General features: G+C 37.5%; 1 protein-coding gene across 1 annotated transcript; it reads right to left on the bottom strand.

Annotated features, from left to right (window-relative positions):
- Window positions 1-14,568: 14,568 nt before the first annotated feature.
- LOC112769213 (uncharacterized) lies at window positions 14,569-21,519 on the bottom strand. Its single transcript, XM_029294849.2, has 5 exons — window positions 21,343-21,519; window positions 21,116-21,227; window positions 15,755-16,346; window positions 15,072-15,673; window positions 14,569-14,993 (listed from the first exon to the last, which is right to left on the bottom strand). The coding sequence occupies exons 3-5, from the start codon at window positions 16,317-16,319 to the stop codon at window positions 14,817-14,819; spliced, it is 1,344 nt and encodes a 447-aa protein (XP_029150682.1). The 5' UTR covers window positions 16,320-16,346; window positions 21,116-21,227; window positions 21,343-21,519; the 3' UTR covers window positions 14,569-14,816.
- Between the last annotated feature and the right edge of the window lie 297 nt (window positions 21,520-21,816).

Raw genomic sequence — 21,816 nt, 5'->3', positions numbered from 1 at the left:
ACTCTAAATTTAATTTGATGATGAACAAATATTATTAATTTAATTTAAATTACAAAATTGTTAATTTGATTTTAATTCATATGTATTGATTGACAGTTTTGTTGGTGCAGATTTTAGCATATGGGCCGAACAGAAAAGAAAAATGTTGCAAGCCCAATTATATTGAAAATACATTCAGCATTGATACAAAATTAATTTGATCCTAATGGCTGAATAGTTGTTGTGTTATTTGGGTCAGAATTTGTGATACAAGCCCAATTGAAATTCTTGCTCCAAGACCATTAAAGTTGGTCCGTAATCAAAAGGAATTGGGCCAGATTGGATTTTTGTTGCTACAAGCCCAATTATAATCTTTGATTAATGATTCAATGCTTGGTCCGTATCTAATTGAGAAAGCAAATGTTTTGCTTCATTGCTTCCAACGGATCCCACCTTTCATCATGTGATGGATTTCAAATTCAATTAAACTTACGTTGGGAACCATAAGAGAGAAAGTGTAATTGATTTGATTGATTGCATTAATGCTACACGATACTCAGCATAGAGAGAAGAAAAAGCAACTCACTTTTAATTAATTTGTCCAACTTCATTTAATTATTTTTCTTTTACTCTATCTCTTTCTCTACTCTTTCTTCTTTCTTTCGGTCATATCACAAAGAGCATGGAAGCTAAAGCTAGCCACCGAAGAGAAGAAGAAGCACACTACAAGACCATCACAATGATGGCAAGAAAAAGAAAACATAATGTTTGCTATGGCTGAGATTCTCATCACTTTTGGTAAGATTTGGTGAAGAGATCTTGGCTTCTTCATATCCAAAAATGGAAGAGAAGATCTCGGTCAGAGAAGAAGATTCTTGGAGAGATGGCTTGACTCTGATCTTGCTCAACCACCACAGGAGGTAGCTACAGTGGCTACGTGATGGAAGAGGCAGAGATTGGAGCAGATGAAGCTGTCATCATCAAGCATGCATCAAGGGCCAGGAGTCCATCTTGGAGAGCAAGGCAAAGATGGAGGGCTCGGATTGATGAAGATTGGTGACCAAGGAAGGACTAGAGGTAATTGCATGTTGGATTTTGCATTAGTTATCTCTTCTCTCTCTGGCAGAACCGGTTCTGGTTTGAAGAAGAAGAAGTTTAGCTTGGTTTGTTTGGTTTCAACTGTGGAGGCTTCTCCCTATAAGTAAGGGTGAACAGCCAGGGCTTGAAGCAAGGAGTGAGAGTGCAAGGCACAGAGTTCTCATAGCTACCTAAGCTAACAGAAGTTCTTCTCCTTCAATGTTTTCTATTTTGTAATTTTTCTTTTTAATTTTGTCTGTATTGAGTCTCATGGAAAAAGGCAAACAGTGAGATTTGTAAGAAAAAGCCATAGAGCGAAAAAAGGCAGAGTATGCAAAATTAAAAGAAAAAGCCATAGATGTCCTTAGAGGTCCTTTGTACATCTGTGTTGTGTTTCATGATTCTGTGGGAATTTCCTTGCAAGTGGGTTAGTACTTAGCAGTTGAAAGCTTGGCATTGACCAAGTCAAGTTCAGGATTGGAGTTTAGATTATGGACTTGTCCCGGATAGGAAGGGTAGTTCCTAGGGAGAATTGGTGTTTGTAATCAAGGATGATTATAGTGAAATTCCATCATTGTTGTGATGGAGACTGGATGTAGGCTGCACTGCACTTAGCAGCTGAATCAGGATATATCTTGGTGTAATCTTCTCTTTCTTCTACTCCATTTCTGTTTCTGCTGCCCAAGAGATAAAACTGAAAAATATCTCGTGCCGGTTGACGAGACAAAAAAAAAAAAGTCTCGTGGCTGGGTACGAGACAAAAGAAAAAGTCTCGTGGTTGGGTACGAGACAAAAGGCAAAAAGTCTCCAGAAGTTGTTTCAAAGACCAGCAAATGTTATTAAGTGAAAAAGGGGCTAAGATTCAACCCCCCTTCTCTTAGCCACTGAAAACCATCAGACAGAACTATAAAAATTTTAATCCTAACTAAAACACAATAATTCTACAAAGTTAAAACAAAGTAAACATGTTCGAAATTTGTTATTTTTTTTTTACTCTCTTTTTTTTTCTATTTTTTTGGTGATTTTTTTTTCTTTTGCAGACTCTGACTTTAAAATATAATAATTTCAGAAAACAAGAGATCAAATAAGAAAATTGGAGTTTTCGATTTTTTGTGACTCTAAAGTAAATTTGTAAAAATAGAAGATAAAAACAAAGAGACTAAACAAGAATCTATAAATGTATAAATAAATAAGAATTTACCTATTACCTGTAACTAATACTAAATGATAAGAAAATACAGATGAAATTGAAAGACTAAGAAAAGACAGCGAAAATATAAAAAGATAGATAAAGATTTTCCTACTAGACCTCTAAGAAATTTGTTCTTAGCAACCTAGGTTAACAGAAGGGTTTTTTCTACTAAACCTTCAAAGAACCTGTTATTGACAACCTAGATCAAAGAGTTGGAAATTGAAAGAACTAACACTAAGAATTATCTTTAGACTGGATCCTTCAAATTTCTTCATGCAACAAGCAAAGTAAATCACTCACCTCACTTGATCACACATAAAAAGCGTGCATATTAACACCTAAAAAATTTATTCATCAAAAGTTCTTTAAAATGACTCACAAAAGTATTTCAATAGATCCCTAATATATTAACCCAAACGTGAGTCAAATCTTTTTAAATATGACTCTAAAATTAAAAGATATGATAACTAATTTAAATAAGATTTGATCTTATTAGATTAGATCAGATTTTATTTAAATTTAAAATTTCTAAAAATACTACTAAACAAATTAAAATTAAATCAAATCTTCTAATAAATTAGTCACCAAAAAAATCTTCTAATAAATTTTAACAACAGATAATTTATGCCTTCCACTAAATTTAAAAAGCATTATTAGATTTTTTTGCACTCTCAACTAGTCCAATGAGACTTGTCCTTTCTCCCTTGGCCGACAGTTGATAGATTTTCTCATGTATGAGGGTGCCAAGTTTTCAAAATTTTTCTTGAGCTTCTTTGCATGTTCTTTAAAATGGAACTTTTTAGAAGTGTGAAATCTCCATTTTATCCATTTGTCTTTAGATGTCGATTATCAAGATCATGATATTGAGGTGTGAGCTTAAACACAAATTAGAATCCTAATCCCCCATCTCTGTCCTCCTTCATGTAGGCTCCCTCATTAATAATCACCACCATGTGACCCCCATTACCGTCGACAGAGACCTTGAACCCAAATCGCTTATCTCTGTCCTCCATCAAATGAGCCCCTTATCATCTCATGCCCTTAATATTAATCTTGAACCCCAAACCACATTGTCTCTTTTATATTAATACATAAAAGATAAAACATTTTTTTTTTTACATTTTTAATGCATCGAACCATTTCAATCCAACTAAATCGTTTTGAAAAATTAAAGTCTTTGAATTTAGTACTAAACATATCTAATCAATTCCTATTTTGTATGTATTCAAAAAAAACTTTTCAATTTTCAAACAAAATCAATTCCAAGTTCAAGGAGTCCAAATATACCCTTGGAGAATTAACACCAATGTTTTTATTTCAAATACTTTTTCAGGATAAAGCTTTTGCCTTCATCCGTAATTTCCACTATTCACTAGCTAACTCAATGAAAATACCGAGATTTGTTTCTTGATGAAATTGCAACAAATACTAAACTGCAACACATATATATGCCACATCTAAAATTTAATAAACTATTTGATTATCTTGCCAATAAAAGGACAAAAGATGAATGCAGAAGCCAATGAGTTATAGCTCAAATGGCATAGTCTTCCCATACTCATCTAAGAGGTTGCGGGTTCGAGTTTCCTATCTTTGGGAAAAAAAAAAAAAAGATGAATGCAGAAACCTTATGCATCAAAAGGTACTTTTAGAAAAAAGACTGGCAATTCTGCATCTGTTAGGCTGCATGATAACACAGTTTTTCTTTTTCTTTTTTTATTTATTTTCTTTTTTTGGGGGGGCAAAATCATGTTGTAGTTCAGGCATCTTTGCCAGTGTTTTCCCCTAATTCCATGTTCAGAGCTTCGGCTAGGATCTTCTCCCTATTCTTCTTCTGTCTGTCTACAGCAACCATATATAGGCCTAGACAAGTATAGTCATTAATAACAATAAACACAAGCTTATAATTGAACAAATTCAAGAAAAAATTAACACTATAATTAAACATGGTTGAAATTAAGAATTTAAGATTATAATTTTTTTGGTTGCCCACGGTATCCCTCAACCCGAAAGGCTAAGGACTAATCTGTCGCGGATCGGAACTCCATTTAAGGGTCTGCCGCTGGCCAATGGATTGCTGCATGCACAAGACGAGATTCGAACCCTCGACACTTGCTTAAGTGGACGAGTGAGCTAACCACTCGACCAACCCAAGTTGGTTAGATTATAATTGAATAATGAGAATAATCTATCTATCTATTTATAATATATTAAAACAGAACACAAAGTAATCTCCTAATGCATTATTAATCTTATAGTTTTCTAATACTATGCCACGTAAGCATAAGTAATTTGTTTGGCACAATTTGCTTACTACTTATCTAATTAAATTACGTTTTAATTTTTTTGTTCTAACTCCTCTTGTGTCTCATTAATATAACTTTGGATTCTTTTTTACTTTTCTTCTCACTCTCATTACATTTATTTTTATTTAGGTTACTCTATACTTTTAATTAGTTTTTTATATATCTTCAATGTTAATAATATTTCTCTTTAATAGGTATTGTACGAGATGTCTCCGGTACATATTGAAGGGTGGATCGGGAACCTGCGGGCAAGGCTGGAACCGGATTGCTTGACTGGAGCGATGGGGGGAGGTACCTGCAAAGACACTCTGACGCTCAAGTCAGAATGGATCTAAGAGGTAGAAAGTGTGAGGAATGAATGAATACCTGGAGGGACCTGGGTCCTCTTATTTATAGGTGGTGGTGAATATCTTATCTTATCTTATTTAGCTAAGATAAGAGAGATATTTGGGTTAGAGGCTTTGAAGGGCCGGTTTTTGGGCCTTCGGGTTGAAGCGGGTTGTCCCCGGGTAACCGGATATGCGGGATCCGTGGGTCGGATCCGTAACAGGTATAAATATAATTTATCATCTTTTTTATACTCACTTCTTATGTTTATTATATAAGATTATAACTTAGGATTCTTTTTCACTCACGCATAATTCATCCTCTTATTTTATACTCACTTTTTCTTATGTTTACTATATAAATCATATTCACTTCATACATCTTCTCTATCTCCTCTTTTCATATAATTTTATGCCTCTTATTCTTTTTCCTCCATTCTTACTAATGTTTTGCACAAGTATTTGAAGAATTCGGTTGATTACCAAAACTCTTTTTGTTTGTTTGTTAAACATATGTATCAAGTAATAAATTCCTAAAACACTAGACCTTTATAATTTTTTAGATTTTTTTTTAATTTTGATCTAATTGTATTCATTAGTTATAACATTCATAAATTATTTTTTCTTTAAATAATTTATATTTTTTAATATCATGTAGTTGTAATATGTTAAAAATATATGGTACTATCGTGAGTCATGAAAAATAAAATTAGAAAATTGAATGTTAATTTCAATTATATATCATGTGGTTTACAAATTCTTTTTAAGTTTTTTCATTTAGTCTAATTGTATTCATTAATTGTATTCATTTTATGGATCTAATTCTAGTTAAAACGGTTTGAAACTAAGAATTTAATATTATAATTAAACAAAGATTTTTCCTATAAAATTTCGTATGTTTTGGTTACACAGCAGATATTGCTTGAAAATTAATTTTACAATAGCCATATTTATATAGCAAAAAAAAAGGACTCAGTCCATTAGTACATTATATACACAATTTCTGTATAATAACCGATTATATCATAAATAATTTATTCATAGAATTCTAACAGTCCACCTCAAGCTTGAGCTAAGACTGAATGCACCAAGCTTGTTACATAAATAAGTTATTCTAAGACCTCATAAGACTTTAGTTAAGAGATCTACCAAGTGATCATTTAATTTGACAAAGCTAGTAGCAAAGTTATTAGAGAGTATCTTTTGTCTAGTGAAATGTCAATCAATCTCAATGTGATTAGAAGCAATGTGCAAAGCCGTCTAGTTGTCACATACAAGTGTCTTAAGGTTTGATTATCCTACATTTGAGTTTTGCAGGAAGTTGTTTCAGCCACATAAGCTCACATGAGATCAATGCCATAGCACAATATTCTACTTCTGCACTAGATCTTTCAACCACATCCAAATTTCGACTTCTCCAAGAAATAAAATTGCCAGCAATGAGGACACAATAGCTAGAGGTAGAATGTCAATCAATCGAAAAACATGCTCAGTGGCACTAGAATTTTAACAATGCTGATATCACTGAAAAAGATCAGCATACTTTGCAAGGGATAATGTGGATTGGTTTGGAGTAGTTGAGGTGGTGGTGGGATTTGTTTGAGCAACATTAATCGCCCGTGGCAGGAGACCACGAAAAATCTAAAATTTACAAATAGTATGACCCAAATAATGGTAGTGATAGCATTCTGGGCATTGGCGGCCACCAAAAAAATGACGCGACCAATAGCTCGGGAGACAAAGGCAAATGAACTAATGGTAGGCTCAACAGGAGGTTTTGAGGAATGCAAAGTAGAGAGACCCCAGATTGTATTATTAAGGGAGGGAATAGTCGTGGACCCAAAAATTAAATCACAGGTTGAAGAGTAATCGAGGCAATACATATAAGGCTAGAATCATAAAGAATGAGATACTTTGTTCCAACTCTTTTTCTATAGTTGTTGCAGGAGGCAACAATTCATTGAAATCATGGAGAGCACCATGAATTTTTGCCAAATAAGAAGACATAGGACCATCAACTTGACAAGGGCAATGACATTCATGAGGCCTTAGCAAACTATATAGGACCACTGAGTGTCATTAGTATAAAGGGCCTTTAGCCTGCATCTAGACGACTTAACAAATGACGTGCACAAAAAAATTGCTTAATAAAGGGATGGATGGTGCTCTTGATGAGGCTGCAAAGTTGCGCATCAATTTTAGCCTGTTTGGGAATAGTACGCCAAAACATATCAAAATACCATGAGTCATATAGTTATTACCATCCAATTTGTCTATGGTAAAGGGTACACTAACATAATTAGTGAAAAATGGGAGTTTTTGCAGTGGAAGTAGAACTTGCAACAGCCATGAGAACAAAAAGGAATGACCAGTAGAGAGGGAAAGAAATAAAAAAATCCAGGGGCAAAAACGAAAATAAAAAAGGGCAAGGTCAAACATGATCGGATGAGAAAAATAATCGGATCTGAAAAGTCGACAGTAAGGTGAGCACGATGGTAGCTGTGGCAATGGAACGAGACCGTGAATGCGCAAGCAAAAGGGATGGCGGTGGGTGTGCTGCAAGGAGAAGAATTGGCAAGTGAAGGGGTGTCAGAAGGCGGACAGAAGTTCTGGTTTAAAGGCTGAGCAGCACATGCCGACACAACTCCAATGACATAAGCGTTGTGGAACCTACAATGGAGGAACTGGTGGAGGAAAGCTAAAAAATAAAAATACAACAAAAGGTGCTGCCAGAGTAACTCGCTTGTATAGGGCAGGAGAGGTTCTAGCAACTGAAAAGACGCACGATAACAACGGGAAAAGAAAATGAAAAAAAGGACCGTGTGTCCCCTTGGCACACGAACTAAATAAGCCTCTTTAAACACTGGATACCATGGTAAATGTGAGAGGGAGAGAAAGACATAAGAATTCTTGTGTGTTGGTTACACAGCAAAGGCAAGTTTATACAGTTTGGTAGAAGGAATCTATACACAATTACAGGATATGCACAATTAACTATCATATCATAACGGACCATATAATATCCTAACTCATTTATTCATAGATATTCTAATATCTCCAACGAAGAAGAAATTTAGAAGAGAAAAATATATTTACAATTGGAAAAAGTCAAGAAGAAAATAAGATTAATTAAACATAAATTTTCTCCCATTAAAAAGGGAAAAGACAGATTTCAAATCATAGTTTCTTGACAGTTTAACAAATTTGGCGAAATAAAAATCCATCAAAACAAAGTCAAGAATGCTTACCAGCAGCACTTCCAAGAGCACAAGCCCAAAGAATTCTCATGGACCACTTGTCCCCGACAACTCCTCTGGCTCCCATGTCATCAAGAGAAGGGAAGAAGCTTTGGTCTGAAAGGCAAGGTAAGATGGGGAATTTTATGGATGAAATACTTAGCCAAGTAAAATAAGTAAAAACTTGCTGATCTATCTATTCGTGAATATCAAATCTTCATCACAGAGGGTGAAGAGCTATGGTTTAGCCAAATAAAAAGATAGCAAAAATTGTAAAAGAACTCAAGAATTTCATTCAAAGAATGAGAAGATATGTTCAAGAGCACCTCTCTAACTTAAAATATTCTTTTCTTCCACACTCAATTATCAACTATTTTCCCATGCATTCCCCATTACCCCCACTTTCCTCCTCAAGAATTATCATTCGCAACATAAACATAACATGGTCAATAACTTAGTCAAACAAATAAAGTTTATTTGAAGGATTAGTTCCCACAAGACATAACTCTAGACTATTCATTAATCAATACTTAGTTACAAACTCTCAGACAACTAGATAAATTTTAGAATAGAATCCTACAACAAACCTATTCATACTATATAAATGCTGAAGAATGACATGAAAACTTAGAACTTGGGTTTCTCCCACACTCAATTGTAAACAGTGCATTCTACGGAGTACACAAACACAAGCATATTCTGATATATTCATATAATTAGGAAATAAAATATTCAAAATAAAGCATGAAGAGCTGAGGAAGGAATATAAGAATACAAGATTCTATCCCATCATTTAGCAGACACCAAAATAAATAAATACATGAAAAGATAAAATCAAATAACAACAAAAACAAATTCCACACTTTCAAACGAGAGAAATTATCCACCGTGAATTCAATAACATAGACATAGACTTAAACCCAACAGAATGGAGAATGGGTCCCGGAACGCAGTCCCAACACACGAAACGAACTCTCAATTGATATTGAAAAACGTAGAAGACAGAGTCCATCTTCAATCAATAGAAACCACGCTACTATCAGCAAACGATTGATTGAAAAAGGGAAGAAAAGGGATTACCTCAGTTACTCTAGAAAAGACTTTGCTCACCGCAGGAATGAAAAATGTGTCCACTTTCCAGGTAGTATTCTTGTGGCAACGGATCGGGTTGTCAATTTGGGGATTGTGTGAACTTATTCGGGTCAGCATTGGTGTGTTATAAGGAGAGTATATCAAGGACAGTCAAAAACAAGCCGAGTCCTATACAGAACCCGAACCCGAAGCCGATAAATCCCAACCAGTTGGAAACCCGATCCCCAACCCTTCCCTATGCTTGAACTCCCTCCCCTGAAGGGGGAAAAATCACGAGCAGGTATTCATAGCCACCAATTGCCAAGCTCGGTTACCAATGATACCCACCCACTCCTGCTAATGCCATTCGAAGAGAATACCAATGCTACACCTTCCTTCTTCTTGGATCTTCTAAGGCCGGAAAATAGATGGAGCTAGACCAAAGCTCAGAATTCCACCACAAATGAACCACAAAGAACCGGTTCATTATACCCGAGCAAGGTTCTGAAAACCGGAACGGACCGCCCGGTCCGACCGGTTGAACCGCGAACCGAAATTCATTACGATTTGGTTTAACTTATAAACAAGGTTCTAAAAATCGGACCGGTTATCAAACCGCTTTAGTCACGGGTTTACTGGTTTATTAGTCCAACCGGTGGTTCAATCGAAAAAACCGTTTTAGAATAAAATAATATATAAATTATAAATAAACATCCTAAAATATCTTCCAAATTTAAAACACTACACAAAAAATCATCAACCAAAAAGGATTTCAGATTAACTTTGTGATAAAGTACCAGAAATTTAATGGATTTCAGACTAATAACATTTATTTTTTCATCTTTACAGATGATATTAAATTCCGTATACATATACTATATATGGGTTTATTTTTTATTTTTTGGACCGAGTATTAGAAGCATTAATTATCATACACTGCACTCTTTCCCGCTACTGTTTATTGAGCTTAGCCAATAGCACTTTCAAGTTTCAATTCGTCTACCAATTAGCAGTGATTTTCTAATAACAAAGTCAAAAACCAATTGGTTGTTTTTGGTCTTTCATCATGTATGTAAGTATGTTAATTAACAGGGACAAAGCAACGTTCTAAATAACAAAATTGTTAGCATAAAAATTAATAAAGATAAACATAAGATTGATTATAATGAACAAGTAATAGTTTCACAATTTTAACATGGCCTGAAGTGATCTTAGTGGATGATCATGAACAAACTCTACTAAAAAAAGGATGGAAAACCAAAAAGAAAGAAAAACTTGGAATGCTAGAACACTGTAATTGCTATTTAGAAAATCAATATAGTAACAATGTTATTGAGTTTGCACATATATATTCAAGACTCATCCCAAGACTCCTTTTTAACAAAACTAATCTCAATTGATATACCAGATATATATTTCTTATAACTAACAGAACTTAATTTTACTAAGTGATTTCACTATCTTTTGTACCCTTTGTCAAGTATAAATTAACTAATTTAGTTAATACACAGCTCCAAACACGGCAAGTAATCTGCTTCATACACTCCTCAATAACAGTGAACTATGCTTCATAAACAACTCAAATTGTCAAAATCAAATTTCAAGAAATGCATAATTTATCAAGCATGGCAAAGCTAAGTTCTCAAACAAAATTTTAATTGAACACAGAATCGCAACATAACAGAGCATAAAATACAGCAGAGTATATCACAACAGCATTGAGCAAAGCTAATCAATAATAAATTAAACATTCAATAATTAATCAATCATTCAATAATTAATATAATATCTGAACGAAAAATAAAAACAAAAAGAAAAACAAGCATTAGCAGTGTGCAGAGAAGCCATTGCCTTCTTCGATCTGAGCAGTCTGGGCAGAGTACGAGGAAAAGTGGTTGAGCGCGACGGACGACGGTGACCAGGCGACAAGCACGATGACGGACGGAGGCAGAAGCGTGGCTGAGCAGAGGTAGACCAGACAACGGACGCGAAGAACGAGGAAGAAGCTGTGATTGGTGGATGAAGAGAGGAGTTGGAGACTTGGATCACGACGACAACGACCAGACAAGGACAGAAGCTCCTGAGCGCAACGGACAGCGGCGAAAACTATTGTAAGCTAGGGTTTCTTTTTGGGGGAAGATAGCTTCGTTTAAGAGAGTGAGAGTTGAGAGGAGTTGGAGTGAACAGAGGTTGGAGAGCTCAAGAATGAGGATGGCGCGACGGACGGCGGCAGTGTCTCCTTCCTTGCAGCAGCGGTGGAGGCTCCTGCTAGGGTTTTGTTTTTTGTTTGAGAGTGAGTTTGAGTGGAGGAGGAGACTGAACGCCGAACGCTTTCCCTTGTTGTTTTTATCCGAAACCCAAAACAGCACCGTTTCAGCAAAACTGGCCGGTCTGACCGACCGGTGCTGTTTTGGGTTTCGGATAAAAACAACAAGGGAAAGCGTTCGGCGTTCAGTCTCCTCCTCCTCTCAAACTCACTCTCAAACAAAAAACAAAACCCTAGCAGGAGCCTCCACCGCTGCTGCAAGGAAGGAGACACTGCCGACGTCTGTCGCGCCATCGTCGTTCTTGAGCTCTCCAACCTCTGTTCACCCCAACTCCTCTCAACTCTCACTCTCTTAAACGAAGCTATCTTCCCCCAAAAAGAAACCCTAGCTTACAATAGCTTCCGCCGCCGTCCGTCGCGCTCAAGAGCTTCTGTCCTTGTCTGGTCGTTGTCGTCGTGATCCAAGTCTCCAACTCCTCTCCTCATTCACCAATCACAGCTTCTTCCTCGTTCTCCACGTCCGTCGTCTGGTCTACCTCTGCTCAGCCACGCTTCTGCCGCCGTCCGTCATCGTGCTTGTCGCCTGGTCACCGTCGTCCGTCGCACTCAACCACTTTTCCTCATACTCTGCCCAGACTGCTCAGATCGAAGAAGGCAATGGCTTCTCTGCTCACTGCTAATGCTTGTTTTTCTTTTTGTTTTTATTTTTCGTTCAGATATTATATTAATTATTGAATGATTGATTAATTATTGAATGTTTAATTTATTATTGATTAGCTTTGCTCAATGCTATTGTGATATACTCTGCTGTATTTTGTGCTCTGTTATGTTGTGATTCTGTGTTCAATTAAAATTTTGTTTGAGAACTTAGCTTTGCCATGCTTGATAAATTATGCATTTCTTGAAATTTGATTTTGACAATTTGAGTTGTTTATGAAGCATAGTTCACTGTTATTGAGGAGTGTATGAAGCAGATTACTTGCTGTGTTTGGAGCTGTGTATTAACTAAATTAGTTAATTTATACTTGACAAAGGGTACAAAAGATAGTGAAGTCACTTAGTAAAATTAAGTTCTGTTAGTTATAAGAAATATATATCTAGTATATCAATTGAGATTAGTTTTGTTAAAAAGGAGTCTTGGGATGAGTCTTGAACATATATGTGCAAACTCAATAACATTGTTACTATATTGATTTTCTAAATAGCAATTACAGTGTTCTAGCATTCCAAGTTTTCCTTTCTTTTTGGTTTTTCATCCTGTTTTTTAGTAGAGTTTGTTCATGATCATCCACTAAGATCACTTCAGGCCATGTTAAAATTGTGAAACTATTACTTGTTCATTATAATCAATCTTATGTTTATCTTTATTAATCTTTATTAATTTTTATGCTAACAATTTTGTTATTCAGAACGTTGCTTTGTCCCTGTTAATTAACATACTTACATACATGATAAAAGACCAAAAACAACCAATTGGTTTTTGACTTTGTTATTAGAAAATCACTGCTAATTGGTAGACGAATTGAAACTTAAAAGTGCTATTGGCTAAGCTCAATAAACAGTAGCGGGAAAGAGTGCAGTGTGTGATAATTAATGTTTCTAATATTCGGTCCAAAAAATAAAAAATAAACCCATATATAGTATATGTATATGAAATTTAATATCATCTGTAAAGATGAAAAAATAAATGTTATTAGTCTGAAATCCATTAAATTTCTGATACTTTATCACAAAATTAATCTGGTTAATCTGAAATCCTTTTTGGTTGATGATTTTTTGTGTAGTGTTTTAGATTTGGAAGATATTTTAGGATGTTTATTTATAATTTATATATTATTTTATTCTAAAACAGTTTTTTTGATTGAACCACCGGTTGAACCAGTTGAACCAATAAACCAATAAACCAGTGACTAAAACGGTTTGATGATCGGTTCGATTTTCAGAACCTTGTACCCGAGTGGCTGTGCGACCGAATATTGCGCACAAGGAACATCAAATTCTTCTTCACTCGGGATATATCCCTGCCTCATCCGAAATTTGTTTGGGACTTGAAGCCCTCAAACTGGAGTAAATACCCATAGTAGTTCCTGAGATTCACGCAATTACTCATAGTAATCCCTAAGATTTTGAATTCCCTATTGTAGTCCTCCAGATAGAGCTCCGAGCACTCAAATTAGTCCCTGGTCATATTTCAGGTGATGACTCATCACCGGAACGCTGACGTGGCCTAGGATTGCCACGCTGGACTGCTGCCAACGGCTAGCTGAGCTGGCTAAGTTCCAATTTTTACCCAGATTGGTCCCTCGTAGTATAATTAACCCTAAATCCCCAAATTCTCATACACCTCCCCTCTTCGTCTTGTTCACCTCTTCTTCTTCCTCTTCCATACAATTGTTCCTGTTCATGCACTCTCATCCGGGATTGTTACTGATGTCGATGATTGGTGGAGGTAGCACTGGGGGTGGAAGCTCTGTTCGTTTCCCATCTAGCTGGAATCGGAGTAGAACGCAAACGAAGAGCAGAAGATCGGCGCCGCCAGAATGGTGCGGCTGTGGCTGTAGGCCAGTTCTCAGATGGTCTGGCACAGATTCGAATCCGAACAAACCGTTCTATGGCTGCCCCAATTATAATGTAGGTTAGAGTAATCACTTTTGTTGCTGTTATTCTCCTCCCCTGACTGTTCTTGTGTTGTTATGCCTCCCCTGACTGTTTTTGTGCTGTTCCTCTCCAAACTTTGATCCTTTATTGGTTGCAGACAAGTGGGAAGAGATGGTGCGGGCTTTTTGTGTGGGCAGATTCTGTGAATGAGGAACAGGTTGAAAAGTCAGAATCGTGTGGTGATGAAGTGAAGATCAACGTTGATTGGAGGCTTCGAAGGTTGGAGGAGGATGTCCAGATGCAAAAAGTGATGACCCAGTTGTTAGTGTTAGGTGTGTGTGTATTGACAGTGTTGTTGGTGATCCTGTATTGTAAATGATGAATGAATTGGTGGTTTTGGGTTCCTTGTTATCAACATTTGTAAAAATCTGCTTCTTGATGGAATGAAAAGTTTTACTAACTATGAAATTGTTGTTAATTTAAATTCCATTGTGTATGAAAAAAATAAAGAAACTGCTTCTTGAATGGTAAAGCACATAGCATAGCATATTAACATAAATTCCATTGTCTATCAAGAAACAACAAAAGTTGACTGTAAAAGGCAGCCTAGAAACCATGTTGCTGCTATCAGTAGTTTCATCAACAGCAAGGCCAAGGCATACCAAAAAGGCCTTTGCATCACAGTTTACCATCTAGTCATTATACGATGGAAAATACTAATAACAAAACACAAAACAGAAACTCCTAAGTACATATATCTAGTATTCAATTCTTCTTTCTTGGAGGCCTAAATCCTGGCGTTGGGATGAACTGCATCAAGTTGGCAAACTTTGAAGATGTTGCTGAAGATGCACCCTGCAAGGGATTCACCGTTGGTGCGGTTGGCTGATTAGAGGATCGTCTTCGTGGTGACAGCTTGGAAGGTCTTTTCGGTGCAGGATCCTATAGGAGAAATAAGTGGCATTAACTACTATTTATGCATGGAAATAACAACATACTCAAATGTAAAATTTTAGTTACCTTTTCAGAATCCTCTTGCTCAGAAGCAGAAGGCTGAGTTAATTCGATCTCCTGGGGATTGCTTCCCAAATCTGCTTGGCCAGACACGTGTTGGGGCTGATGAACCGGCTTCTCAGGCACAGTATGAAATTCATCATTTTTCTTCTTCTCAGCTGCCTTGGCGGCAGCGGCAGCGGCTGCTGCTGCAGCAGCAGCAGTAGCAGCATCAGCATCTTTTTTCTTTTTGCAGCCTCTCTTTGTATGCCCCTTATCACCACAGTAACTGCATGTAAATGCACCCAGCTGTCTCTTTAGGTGTACACCATCTGCAGTGTTGCCTGAGAGTTTTGGGTCAACTTTAGGCTTCTTAGTTCCAGAAGCACTCTTCTCGTCCGCATCCATCCTCCGCTTCATCTTTAGTTTTCCAGGTTTTGTCTTGATTTTAGGGGCATGTGGCCTGTTACAGTCCTCTGCTTTTTCCCACAGTGGTTGACCCGGAATTGGATTAATGTGGTGGTTATAAGTTTCCTTGTATGACTCCATGGTCAGCCATCTGTGACAAAAGTCTTCTGGCTGTTTGTTCACACGAGACAGGGCAGCACAAGCGTGCACACACGGGATACCTGCAGGTGCCAAACAGTGAGAGGAACCATGATAATAGTTATGGCTGAAGAAAGTAAAATGCATAAACACAATTAACTTACCCGTTAGCATCCAAAATTGGCATGTGCACAGTCTCTTTCCTATGTCCACAACATGGTTGGTTGGATGTCTGTGCACCTCAAATTTTTCGTATCCGTTATCCCCAGTCCAAATAGGCTTCCAATGCTTGGATTCTTTCCTCACCTTCTCCAGCCTGCTCTTTATAACAGGTGTGAGCTTCCCGGTGTGATTCTGCAGCTTCACCTTGTTTTTCGCTATGGTTCGCATAACAAACATCCTTACCTCCTCCAGCAATGTTATGATGGGTTTGGCTCGTGCATCCTTGATCTTAGCATTGAACACTTCGCAGGCGTTGTTACAGATGCTATCCAATTTCGGCTTATGACTGAATAAGCTTCTGGTCCAAGCATTCATAGGCCACTTCTCTAAGTATGCCCAGGCATCCTCATTTAACCTTTTGATCTTCTCCATTCCATCCCTGAATTCTTGGTATGTTGTTGCCCTTGCACATTCCCACAGAAGTCCCCTTAGCTGTAAGTCCTTCCAGTTCTTGTTGAAATTTTTCCATAAATGCCAGACGCAGAAACGGTGATGCACATCAGGCATCACCGCTTTCACTGCTGATATCAGTCCCTACCAAATTCAGTAAATGTTAGACACATAATCGTCCCTGACATTATAATCGTTACACATAATAGTCCCTAACATTTGATTAACATCCCCATAATAGTCCCTATAATTGAGGGTCGTGACCCATAAAGGTCCCTAGCGTTTAATAGAACAGCTCGATTAATGACAAAACCAGTAATTACAAGTTCTCTATAAGATGCACTACAATCATAATGAAAGCACAATTCTTCAAGCAAGCATAACAGCACACCTAATAAGTAACCATGAAGATCCAATCATCTCACAGTCTATGCAGATAAGCAAAACAGCAAAATTCTTAACAAAATAAATAACCATCATACTCGAATGGAAGCTACAATTATTCAAGTAAGCATAACAGCAGAAATCTGAATTCCCTTATAACTAACCACCAAAATCCAATAATCCAATGATCAAAGGTCTTACACTAAAAGCTAACCAGCCAAATCTAATGAAAGCACAATCATTCACAGAAAGCATAACAAAACAATTCTTAATATAAGATCACATAAAATCAAATAGAGACATTCAAATTAAGTCACACCTTTTGCATATCCGATATGAAGCACCAGTCATGCTCTTTATAATGACCCAAGTCCTGATGAAGTAGCTCGAGAAACTATCTCCATGTCTCTGTATTCTCCACTCTGACAATAGCCCAGGCTATGACATAGATATGATGATTAGCATCTAACCCCACGGCTGACAAAATCTGTCCACCAAACCGGGTCTTCAGGAAAGCACCATCCAAACCTATCAAAGGACGGCAACCAGCCTTGAACCCGTTTTTGCAGCCACTTAAGCATATATACATTCTATCAAAGGTAACTTCACCATCTGGTTGGGGGGTGGTGCATATTTGTATAGTGGAACCGGGATTAGTCTTCAACAGCGTCATACCATAATCCCTAACCATCCTATATTGTTCTTTTTCATCCCCATACACTACACTTCTTGCATCCATTAATGCCCTGGATATTGAGTTTTTATTCAGAGTCAAGTCAAACCGTGTCTTGAAGTAAGTTGTAGCCTCGCAGTGTCTAAAATTTGGATACTTTCTCACCTTCTTCACAAGCTTGCTGCATACCCAATTCCTGTTGGCAGCCCTATTCTTGTCCTCTCTTGGGCAAGTGTGGTCATCATTGAATGTCTTAATTTGTCAACATGTGTCTTCATGGTCTCTTGATGCATAAGCCACCCATGGGCACTCTTTCACCTTACACACCGCCCTGTACCTAATGTTATCATTTTTCACTATCTTTATGCTCCTTCCCTCTTGGATTGTATATTCTCTCACAGCTTCTCTAAATTCCCATTTAGTTTCGAACTTCATGCCTACCTCAAGGTGCAGCTCTCCAAACCTTGCACCCTCCCTAAACAGCGAATTTGCCTCTTCAGATTCATTTCCTTCCTCCAGCTCATCTTCTGAGTTTGGAGGCGTCTTCATCTCCTCCGAGTGCCAAGAATTGGTGCCATCTGAGTCAACACCTGGGTCTAGGTCATCCTCTACCCCTTCATGAACACAACCCACAAACCCAAGGTCAACCTCAGCGTCGCTCACCTCCTCCACCAAACCATCGTCTTCATGTAATATCTTCTCCTTCCCTTTACCTAGTGGACTAATATTTCTCTTACCCACCGTAGCATGTATCATGTTTCTCCTAATCCTACTCCCAGTTTTAGGATCAATCCCTGTAGCCTCAGATTCAGAGGAACTACCCTCATCCGGACCTGGCTTGAACATGCTATCCTCTTCACTATCAGAGGAATCAGAAGATACATCAAAGGGAACTTCATTGTTAAACACTTTGCTAGTAAATCCTCTAGCAGCAGACCGTGTGCAGGGTCTCCTGGAAATACTTGGTCTCTTAAACAGTTTCTGCTTCTTGCTCCTATCTGATTTGGTGTTCTGACTGGATTTCGTGGGCTGGCTGATTTTGGTGGGCTTGGTGAGCTGGGTGGGCTTGGTGGGCTTGGTGACTTTTGGGGAGTTGTTCTTCTTCACAGGTTTGGTTGTCTTGGAAGGATTGGCAGTTTTGGAGTGTGATGGTTGTGATTGCCGTGGAGATGTTCTGTTTTTTTTGGGACTGGATTTGCAAGAAGTGTTGGGTACAACCTTAGGGATAGGAGGAGCAACTATGATTGCATGAGTCTCTGTAACTGGGGGACTCACATCAGTATCTGTACCTGCATTACATCCCTCTCCACCATGATCATCCAAGTACACAACTGTGTTATCTCCCTCTAACACCTCCGGCACTGACACTGTATGCTCGAAATATATATCAATCAATCCCTCATTTGTCCTAGCACAATTCACCATCTCTCTTATCTCTATGTCACTGTTTACATTTCTCAACCCCTTCTCCAAACATTTTCCAGGAACATACCACCAGCACTGTTTAATGTCATTGTACCCAAGCTCCCTATGGTAGTTCCTTATGTAGAACACATCCAAAGTATCAGTGTCTAGATCACCTAAACAGGCCTTATTGTCCGGAGAATATATCATAATTCCTTCTGCATTTTTTTTGAAGTCACCCCCATGATGAAACATGATGTCCAACTTCTCCTCCATCTGCAAGAAATTTAAAATTTTTACAATACATAGGGAGAATTTGAAAGCCTACTCATGCATTAAAAAGGAAAAATAATCACCACAAGAAAACTTTTTTTTTCAAACCTCCATACTAATCCCTGTTTCTTCCCTGTTTCATTGGTATTACAGCAACCCCACAAACCCCAACCAACATTCAAACCCTAGACACTACAATGACACCAAAACTCCAGAACCTCAACAACACTGACCAATGCTATCATCAAACAATACTGTATTCAAAATGCAAACTTAAAAAAAAAAAAAGGTTACCTTGAGTCCGATCACAACGTCAGAACCTCGTCTTTGTGGTGAACAAAGGGAAGGGAAGAGCAACAACAACTTCTGATTAGATGACTTCCTCTCTCAAATTTTTGTTAACCCAGCACATACAACCCTACGGCTACGCCATTGTTGGGGAGATGAAGAAGAACTCAGAAGGTGGAAGAAGAAGAGACGAAGTGTTTGTGTTGGTGGAGAAAACTGTTTTTCATATTAAGTAACAACTATACGGCGTCGTTTTTGGCTTTCAAGGGCGCCAAACCCAAAACGACGTCGTTTTGGACATGTCCCACGTGGCAATCCTAGGCCACGTCAGCGTTCCGGTGATGAGTCATCACCTGAAATATGGCCAGGGACTAGTTTGAGTGCTCGGAGCTCTATCTGGAGGACTACAATAGGGAAATCGAAATCTTAGGGATTACTATGAGTAATTGCGTGAATCTCAGGGACTACTATGGGTATTTACTCCCTCAAACTGCGATGATAAGGAGCGAGAAGATCAAGAATTTCGAATTTGAGTTTACCAAACAAACCCGGAGACACCAAACGCAACCCAACCTAGTTCTAAACTACTCATCTCCCTCTTCTCTATAAGACCTTGCATCCTTTCATCTACCCGGATATCCTTGCATTTCTCTATAAGAACTTCGCTTAGCTTCGCATCATGAAAAACGCGTGAGCCAGTGTTTGGGGATTTTGTAATCTAATATTAATCTTTGTGAAGGAATTTCCAACTGGAGTGGGTAACTGAAAATAAAAGGAAGAAATCTTGCTTTTCAAAACTCAATTCAGGTCGGTAACTTATTGGGAAATAATAGGACATACACAAATCAAAGTGAAATGTCACAAAAAAAAAAAGCTAAAAATTATAGATGCTGCTACAACACACATCTAAAGTCATTTTCACAATAATTTTATGTCCAAAAGCAATAAGAACAAAAGGAGAATTTTAAGGGCGGAAAATAAATTAAATAAAATACAAAAAGAACTATTTGGAAAGGTTTGGTTCCACAAATAGTGGAGCTGTTTACTTGGTTTGTGTTGATAGGCAGGGTGAATACAAAGGATAGGTTGAGTCGTTTTGGCATTATTAGACAGGAAGATAACGTATGTGTTTTATGCAATAATGATGTGGAATGGGTACATCACTTGTTTTTAGACTGTGCATTCGCTTGGCAGGTGTGGAGTGCTTGAAAATCAGGACGTGGATACCAATGGTCTTGCCCGGGTACGATGAAAGAGCATTTTCTAAGTTGGACAGAGGAATCGAGGAGTACGGAGGCTCGAAAGCAGTGACTAAGGTGTTTTAGCGCAATTATTTGGAATATATGGTTGGAAAGAAATAGGCGGATCTTCCAGAATCAAAGCAAAGATGTTGCACAAGTTATCCACATGTCCGCGACCAGCGTTAATGAATGGAAAGGTGTTGATCCTCTGGGTTGTTGATGGCTATGCCGAAGATGACACCGGGACCTTATCATGTTACTGCTTCTTGTAGGCTTGTGGTGGTTTTCTAGTTCTTTGCTCCACGTTATTGTGTTGAGCTCTTGATTTTGTGTTAGTTCTTTTAGTAGGTTTGTGGTGTATTGCTAGTTCTTTTTGCTCACTTTATTGTGTTGAGCTCTTGTTTTAAAAAAAAAATACAAAAGAAACGGCAGCAAAAGGAAACAAATCCAAATGATAGAGAGAACACATAACAAAAAGGGATAGAACAGAAGAAGAAAGTGGAAGTCATTTCCAATAATATTAAAAATTGAATCCTCAGATCTTCACATCCCATGATTTTTTAAAGAAATCAAATCCCCGGAAACTCGTGAAGTGAGAAAGTGGAAGTAATCATATTAAAAGTGAATAGAATTATGAAAGATGAATGAACCTGGAGACTGACCCTTAACAATTGCCTCTCGAAAGGCAGCTTCCTCAAGATAGCCTTCTGCTTCTGAGAAATCACTGTCAACACTTGAGCAATGAACAGCCTCACAACCTTGCTGCAACAAAAAAAAAACCCCAAAATGAAAATGGCATTAACACAAACACCTTAAATGCATAAGCAATCAAACTGTTAAAGAAAGAAAGCAACCCATCAAAGAACAGATCTTTTACATCTTGGAGGGCTTATTGAGGGCACCACCAGTGACCTTGGCGACACGGAGCAAAGCAAGCTCGCTTTCAGATCCTTGAGCCACTGATCCAGAAGCAAGGAAGCACCAAGAGGGAAGAGCCGAAGAGGAAAGACCATTAACACGGTTGTGCGTGTGAAACTGGATTGTGGATTCACCAATTCAGTCATAGATGAGGTTTTTTTTTTTTTTAATTTTGGATTTTAAATTGAATATAGATTTTTAGATAAATAAGTTACTTAATAGATATTAATTACGTTACTTTTGAGTAAACGTAATTTTAGTCACCAAAAAAAACGTAATTTAAACAATACATAAGTTAGGGCCAGTTTTAGTAAACATATTAATTATAAATAAGTTACTTAATACAGATTAAAATTACGTTATTTTTGAAAAAATAATTTAAACAATAAATAGTTATATTAAAAATTGTTTATAAATAAATTATTTTGTATTT

Source organism: Arachis hypogaea, chromosome 18 (genome assembly GCF_003086295.3).
Source record: "Arachis hypogaea cultivar Tifrunner chromosome 18, arahy.Tifrunner.gnm2.J5K5, whole genome shotgun sequence".
NCBI lineage: Eukaryota > Viridiplantae > Streptophyta > Magnoliopsida > Fabales > Fabaceae > Arachis > Arachis hypogaea.
Note: the sequence above shows the minus strand (reverse complement) of the source record. Positions and strands in the feature narration are given on the sequence as shown.

Excerpts from the sequence above, each read along its gene's own strand:
- LOC112769213 (XM_029294849.2), bottom strand. The coding sequence starts at position 16,319 with ATGCCTGATGTGCATCACCGTTTCTGCGTCTGGCATTTATGGAAAAAT. Across the intron at positions 15,674-15,754 it reads CCAATTTTGGATGCTAACGG|GTATCCCGTGTGTGCACGCT; the intron begins GTAAGTTAATTG and ends TGGCACCTGCAG. Across the intron at positions 14,994-15,071 it reads AGCAAGAGGATTCTGAAAAG|GATCCTGCACCGAAAAGACC; the intron begins GTAACTAAAATT and ends TTTCTCCTATAG.